Source organism: Agelaius phoeniceus, assembly GCF_051311805.1.
Source record: "Agelaius phoeniceus isolate bAgePho1 chromosome W unlocalized genomic scaffold, bAgePho1.hap1 SUPER_W_unloc_1, whole genome shotgun sequence".
Taxonomy (NCBI): domain Eukaryota; kingdom Metazoa; phylum Chordata; class Aves; order Passeriformes; family Icteridae; genus Agelaius; species Agelaius phoeniceus.
Window position 1 is genome coordinate 7742163 of NW_027509866.1, and position 7708 is coordinate 7749870.

General features: G+C 58.7%; 1 protein-coding gene across 1 annotated transcript; it reads right to left on the reverse strand.

Annotated features, from left to right (window-relative positions):
• Nucleotides 1-4288: 4288 nt before the first annotated feature.
• On the reverse strand, nucleotides 4289-6805 carry LOC143692480 (serine/threonine-protein kinase pim-1-like; the record flags this gene model as incomplete). Its single annotated transcript, XM_077172712.1, has 5 exons — nucleotides 4289-4395; nucleotides 4638-4814; nucleotides 5429-5795; nucleotides 6000-6050; nucleotides 6167-6805. Coding segments are annotated over 5 exons (1341 nt in total), but the record flags the coding sequence as incomplete, so codon positions are not given.
• Nucleotides 6806-7708: the final 903 nt, after the last annotated feature.

The following is a 7708-nucleotide window of genomic DNA, read 5'->3' on the forward strand; positions in this document are numbered from 1 at the left end:
CTGCTCTTTTAACAACCCCTTCACCCTTTCAACCAATCCTGCAGCTTGTGCATAGTCTGGTACATGAAAAACCCTGCAGGCTTAATCACTGAATTTTTCACAGCAACAGACAAAGCACTCTGCATCACAGTATCAGAAAACCCTGGGAAAACAGCCAATTTTATCCCTTCCTCCTTTTTTCACTGTATACAATCTCACAAAGTTGACCACTGACATTAGGGTCCTGGCCAATCCTGTTCTGTAGGGTGTTTGGTGTTACATCCCTGAGCAGCCAAAGCTACCAAATTAGTATTGTCAGAACTACTTCAGATTATTATAATTTTATATGTAGATATACATATTGATACAGACAGAGAGACCTAGACATACATATAAAAATATATAAAAATATATATATGAAGATCTTATTATATTATAAATACATGTATTGTTATTTATTATATTGATATTTCACTTGCACCAATGCAGCTGAGCTCAAGATTAAAACCTTCTTCTCTTGCTCCATGTGGGAGCATTCCAACAATAATTGTTCCTTCTGAAGGTGCTGTTTCCAATGTACTCTTAACAAATTCATCTTTGTCTGCCCAAACCCACAAGTTCTTTTCCTTTTCCATGTGCAATTTTTGGATGCATTTGAAGCCATCCAGGGGTGCAGCCTCTTTTACCCGACTGCCCCACTGCTCCCACGGGGCTCCCACCTCAGCCCACTCCAGAGCCAGGGAACTCCAGGGAAGGGCTTCCCATCTGGGAATTTCTGATGGCACTGATTCCTCACAGTTACACTGAACAAGTGACATTTTGTTGGGATCTGGCCAGACTGTGCCAGTTTTTTTTTGCCAGTGGGCAAAGTCAGCACCAAAGACACAGACTCCAACTGAAGGAATCAGTGTCATTTCCTGCAGCTCAAAGCAGCAAAGAATCACAACAGGAGCAGCTCAGCAATGCACCCAACCATTCCCACCAAAGATTGCCTGCAGTGATTGAGAAAGATCCAGCCCCAGTTACCCTCAGCCTTTACCATCCCCCAGACCCACACAGCAGCTGGGGAAGCTGTCACAGCCAAGGGCTGCAGAGCCACTCCTGGGCACTGGCAATTCCTGCAGGTGCCTCCAGCCACAGCTGAGGCTCCGACCCCGCTGGGAGAGGGCCCAGCTCTGACAGTGCTGAATGGACAAACTGACAGCACTGCTAGTGTGGCAACATCTGGTTTCATCCTCCTCTTGGGTCCCTCCCAAAGCCTGGCCAGGGCCCCAGGAGGAACCAAGGGAGGTGACTTTGGCCATTCAGCCCCAAACAAGGCCAGATGTCAGATTTCATGGCCTGGTCTGGCTTCTAAATACACAAAGGTCCATACATGTTTCACTAATGAGTGGCTACATCTATCCCAGTGCTAATGACCATGCATATTTGATTAGGGAGCAGATACAAAGATAACCTTTGGTTGGAAGGTTCATCCAGAGGACACCTTTGGCTCAGGGCCTGCTGTTCAGGCCTCACTCAGGGCTGGTGTCCAGGCCTTGGCACTTCAGGGACGTGGTTTAGTGCTGGGCTTGGCACTGCTGGGTGAGCGGCTGCACTGGGTGAGCTCAGAGGGCTTTTCCAAGAGAAAGGATTCTGTGATTCCATGATTCTATCCACTGCATTCAGCTGGGTCCATGTTAGCAGCATTCATTTGCTCAGAAAGTCTCCTCTTGCCCAGCTCCTGTGGCCTGAGGCTTCAGCTCCTTCAGCTCCTGGTGCTGAGCTGCTCATGCTGAACGAGACCACTCGGAGAGAAGAGCACAGTCCATGCAATTCCTTCTGGGACACGCAGAGGGGAGGCTGTGCAAACAGGAGCATTGTTTGCTGTGGCCTCCTCTCTGCCCTTCACGCCTTTCAGCGCTTGGAACCAGCCAAGAGCTTTCTCCAAGAGTGCAATGGAGCAGCTGTTCCTGCTCCTGGCTCTGGCTCTCTCCAGTCTCTGCCCTTGCCTGCTTCTGTCCCTCGTGCTGTGCCCTCTGTTCCCCCAGGGCTGGCTGGCTGCTGCCCAGGACTGTGGCACTGGCCCAGATCCAGTGCTCCAGAGCCTCCTTTCTGTGCCCTTGGAGCTGCCTGGGCACAGCAGCCTTTTCCATCTGCAAGCTCCCCATGGACAGGGAGTGCCCAGCTCCGTTCCTTGCACAGCCTCCAGGAGCCCAGGGCTGCCATCTCAAGTCCCTGCTGGCACTGGGGGCTCCCAGGTGCCTCAGGCTGCTGTGACACCGCTGCACACGGGAGGGAACAGGGGCAGGGCTGTGCTGAAAGTCAGCTCCATCTGCTGCTGCTGCTGCTGCTGCTGCTGTGGGGTCATTTGTGCAGCCCTGGCCCCGAGTCAGGGATCAGATCCTGCCAGTCTCTTCCAGCCCTGGCTGCTCAGAGTTTGGGCCTTGGAGCCTCAGGTGGGCAAAGGCAGCTGCTCCTGGTCCCTCTGTGTGCCCGTGTTCAGCAGTGCTGCTCCATCAGTCTGTGCCCAGCAACGGGGAAAAGCCTCAGCCCTGCAGGGCCAGGAGCTGCCGGGCTCTGCCTGAGCAGCTCAGCCAGCAGGAAGGGAGTTGCTCCACACGGGAACCAGGAGCAAAGGACACTCCTTTTTTACAGCATGCTTTGTGGTTCACAGATAAAAGAAAGGAAAAAGAAAAGAAGAATACGTTTATTAAATTTGAAAGATAAAAACAAAACCCAAGTGTGCAATGAAAAATCTTCTGTAACTCTAAATTAAGAGGTAACTGATCTTTTGAAACAGAGAGCTCAGGTATTTACTTTATAAATGTGATGATGGCATTGATGCATCTTACTGGCCTTAGTAATTTTACAAAAAAATTTTTGGGGTTTGTTTCCAACATTGTTATTTTAAAGTGTGGTTGAAGCAATAGGAAATTGCTTTGTGCCCTGCCAGCTCCAGCAGGACTGGGAATGGAAACTCTGTCAAGCCACAAATCCTTTAGAAGATGCCCTTCCTTCTCACCCTGTGAATGAGCTGCACATTCCAGTTGAAACTGTCAGGGATTTCTTAAAGACACAAAGTCCCACTGACAGCTTTTTGCTCTGGTTTGAGTGCAAAAGGGCAATTCTCCATCCACCAGCTCCAGACTGCACTGCCTCAGGAGCACGGCCCACTCACCAGCTTTGGCCCACTCGTGGCACTGCTAGAGGAGGAACAAAGTGCAACTGCACAATTCCAGCCAATCAAGAAGGAAGAATGGGACAGACAGAACATCCTGGGGAGATCCAGGTGTTCAGCTGGGACTGTGGAGAGTTTGGGTCCTTGCCAATTGGATGTGTGTCCCCAGCTGCAATCTCTGGGCCTGCAGCAGAGTCTCACTCACTGCCAAAGCAGAAAGCTCAGGCGCTGTGCTGGCAACGGGCTCGTCTGATGCAGAGCTGTCAGAGCAATGTGAGGGCAGAGCCAGCCCAGCTGGGCCCAGGGCTGAGCCCAGCAGAGCCCTGGCAGAGCCCAGAGCAGCCTCAGCAGCCGCAGAGCCCGGCTGCAAGGAGAGAAAGCAGAAACCGCCCGTCAGCTGAGGGCTCCTGGGCCCTTGTGCCAAGGCCTGCGGTGCCCAGGCCGTGCTGGCTGTGCCCAGAGCTGTGCCCAGAGCTGCCCATCCCTGCTGCCTTTGGCAGCAGAGCAGGAGGGCAGGACATGTGCCCAGCCTGCAGCCAGCCACGGCACATCCAGCCCTCAGCAGCTGCCCAGAGCCAAAAAGCAGCTGGGCAGCGTCTGAAGAATTCATTGCATCTGCCCCAGCTAAGGGGGAACCATGGTGCCCGGCCAGGCCGTGCCAGGCCCAGATCTGGGAGCATCCCCCTGCCTGTGGACTCACCTGCAAATTGGGCCTGGCGCCTGGCTTTGAAGAAGGTGCCAGAATCCAAGTCCATCATCTTCAGCTGGCCAGGCCGAGGAAGAGATTGTCACCCTTGAGGTTGTCCTTGGTGTCTCCAGCAGCAGCCCCACCTGGTACAGCTTCTCCAGGGGCTCCTGCTCCTTCCCTGGGGCCAGACCAGGCTGTCAGGGCTCTGCCCAGGACCCCAGCCATCCATGAACCAGACAAACCAAACCAGGAGGGATGGTGGCCACCAGTGCTTGCCACACCAGGTCTCCAACTCAGCTCCAGCCCAAGAGCTGCGTGTTCCCTTCTGCTGAGCCCTGCTCAGAGCTACAGGCAGCACAAAACCAGCCTGGTTTGCTTTGCCACTGAGTGCCAAGAGATGTGTGGAGCTGGTACCTGCCAGGCCCCTGGATCCAACTGTGCACGTGGATCTCTCCCATCTTCTAGGGCAGAGGAACACCCTGCACCCAAGGATGGCAGAAAAGCTCTTCTAAGGATGGCCTGTCCGAGGGTTGCATGGACAAACACCTCTTAATGATATCCTGGCACTCTGGGGAGAGAAACCAGAAATCACCAGTCAGTTGGAGAAGTTGCCCCCCTGTTCCCGTGCCCAGGCCATGCTGGGTGTGCCCAGAGCTGGGCCTAAACCTCCCCATGGATGCTCTGTTTGGAGGGGAGCAGGAGAGCAGGACCTGTGCCACCTCCTCAGCAGCTGCCAGAGCGGGATGCCCACGAGCCCGCTGCTGTCTCCCAGCACTGGGATTCCCCCCGTGCCCAGAGATGAGGATCCACCTTGAGAGAGCCATTGTGGGAACAAGATCCGCCCCCGGATGATCTCCTGGCCCCTCCTGAACGGGTGCTTGCCCATGACCAGGTGGCACAGCAGGAGGCCCAGGGACCAGATCGTCGCTGCCTCGCCGTGGTAGCGTTGGTGCTGGATCCACTCTGGTGGGCTGTAGGACAGGGTTCCTGTGGAACACAGACACAGCTCAGCAGGGGGATGCTGCTGCTCCCAGAGCCCGGCCCCAGCATCCCTGGCCATGTGGGGGCTGCCCCAGAGGCACACGGGGTGAGCGCTGCCCTCTCACCAGCACCTGGGACTTGTGTACAAACTCGGGGCTGGAAAAGAAGCCACAGGTGCTGGAAGAGGGCAGCAGAAACCCTGGGAAGGCCCAACCATGACACACAAAGGAAAAACCCACCCAGTGGTGGAGAAAACCCACTCTCCTCCCCACCTGCATGGCCCCCAAAAATGTTAATAAGCCAAGGCAAACAAGGGGAGCAGAGCAGTCCAAGCCCTTCCTCGCCTGCACACCAAACCATCCGGGGCACGGGGTCAGACCCCCCTCTCTGCTACCCCCATGGGGGTTTGTGTCGGGCTGGCTGCCCCAGCTCCAGCCCCAGCCCAGGCCACAGTGGGTGCTGAAGGCTGTCGGCAGGGCCGGCAGCTGGCCCCCCTCACACCCCACCCAAATCAACTCGGCTGCGGCATCAATCCCATCCCGGCTGCAATAGGGGGAAGCCCCGGTGCTGCACCCAGGCAGGGCCATGAGATGCCCAGGAGCATCCCCTGGAGGGCTCACCTACAAACTGGGTGTAGGCTGTGTCTTGGAGGAAGGCGCCACAGCCAAAGTCGATGAGTTTCAGCTGCCCGCTGGCCAGGTCGAGCAGGATGTTCTCGGGCTTGATGTCCCTGTGCAGGACCCCGCAGGCGGTGCAGTGCCGCACGGCCTCCAGCACCTGGCGGAACAGCGCCCGCGCCTCCTCCTCGGGCAGGAACCCCCGCTCCGCCAGGAAACCCGAGAGCTCCTGGCACCGCTCCGGACGCTCCAGCACCAGCAGGAAGCTGTCGGGGAGCTCGAGCCATTCCAGGAGCTGAATGACAGCGGCACAGCCACGGGACACCTTGGCCAGCAGCACGATCTCCAGCGGCGCGCTGCTGCCGTCGGGCTGCGGGAGGAGCGCGGTGCCGTCAGTGGGGCTGAGGCCGTGCCGGGGCTCTGGGAGCCCTCAGCCAGCCCGGGATGCTCTGCACGCCCCGCTCAGCCCACGCCCGCTCTCCCCGCAGGGCTCCCGGCGGCTCCCACCCTGCCGGGCCCCGGCTCCTCGCCGCCCGGCCCGGCCCGGCTGCTGCCGCTGGCCCCGCTCACTCACCAGCTCGCCCCAGTGCCGGATGCGATCCCGCGGCACGCGTTTGATGGCCACCTGCGAGCGAGGGAGAGCAGCGGGTGAGCTCGCCGCCCGTCCTGCCCAGCCCCATCCTCCGCCCTTCTCCTCCTCCTCCTCCTCCCCCTCCGCCCGCCGCCGGCCCCGCCGCTCACCGGGGCGCCGTCCGAGAGCCGCATGGCCGCGAAGACGCTGCCGAATCCTCCGCGCCCCAGCAGCGAACCCACTCGGTAGCGCTCCTGCAGGGCCTCGTGCGCCTTCCCTGCGGGCGAGACGCGGCTGTCAGCGCTCGGCCCGGGGCCAGCAACGGCCCCCGAGCGCCCTCCGAGCGGCCCGGGCCGGGCATCCCCACCCGCCCCGGACCCCGGCGGCTCGGGGCCGGCGGCCGCGCTGCCGAGCGGCGGAGCTCGGGCCGGGGAAGCCCCAGCGGAGGCGGCGGGAGCGGCCGCGCCGCCTGTGTCCTCCACGGGCCCCGGGAGGAGCCGGGGACGGGGACGGGGCCGGGGCCGAGGCCGAGGCCGGGATCGGGACGGGACTTCACGTCGGGGCCGGGGCCGGGGCCGGGCTCGGGCCAGGCGGAGCCGAAGGGCGGCGATGCCGCCCCCGCACCAGGCACTGACGCCCGCCCAGCAGCGCCACCGCCAGTACGGCCAGAGCCGGGCGGAGGCGAGAGCGCGGCGGGACGGCCGGGGCCGGGCACGGGGCAGCCCCGCCCGGGGCCGGGGGCGGGCCGGGGGCATGGCCCGGCCCGGCAGGGGAGAGGGAGGCGGGGAGAGGAGAGGGACGCCGGGCAAGGGACCCCGAGAGAAGGGTGACCGACCGCGGGAAAGGGAGAGAAAGAGAAAGAAAAACAGAAAGAAAAAGAGAAGGAATGTTGAAGCGTCTCTGCTTTTGCTGCCGCTGCTGCTGCCGCCGCTGCCGCCGCTGCAACTGAAGCACCGGGGCCGTTCGTCCCCGTGTCCGTTCCCCGCTCGCCCCACGAGCCCCACGTTCGAGCCCCGCGCGCCCCGGGCACAGCCCCTGAGTCTGTCCAAACACGGGAACTTTGCAGCGGTGAGCCCAGATGCAGAGCCCTGACTCCTGCACACTGGCACAGCAATCCCCTCGCTTGCTGCTCTGCATTGGCCTGGCTGAGGGTCAAACACTGTCGGGCCACCTTACCTTGCTGTAGGATTCCTACCTGAGCCCAGCACTGCACTTACATCTCCAGTGTTGCCTTCCAGTAAAACCAGGAGAAGGAAAACTCTGTGAGGCTCATGGTTATTTTTGAGTGTCTAAAAATCACTAAGTCACCGATCCTAGAGGTGTGGTGCATCTGGAATTCCTGGGATGGAGAAGTAGTGCAACATGGAAAAGGGGAGCATAGAAATAAATAGAGGAAAACATCTTGGATTGTTTCTTTCATTTTCATTTCCCTTCTGGAAAGCTGTTTCAGTTTTCTAGGAATCTTCTGCTGTCTCTCTTCCCAAGAATGTCTCATGGAGAACAAGGTCAAGCTTCTGTCCCAAGATCTGCCAGCAGGAAATTATGCCACTGGTGAAATTTTCATGATGACTGTTTGTGCTGGCTTAGGGCAAATTTTGGGAGGAAACCTCCAAAAGGGGTCTGTTTTGCAGAGATAGCCAAAAACTCCACAATGTTGTGTAAGTTGTAAAGCCGGTATGTGTATTATTACAGTGCCGGATGCACGCAGAGAT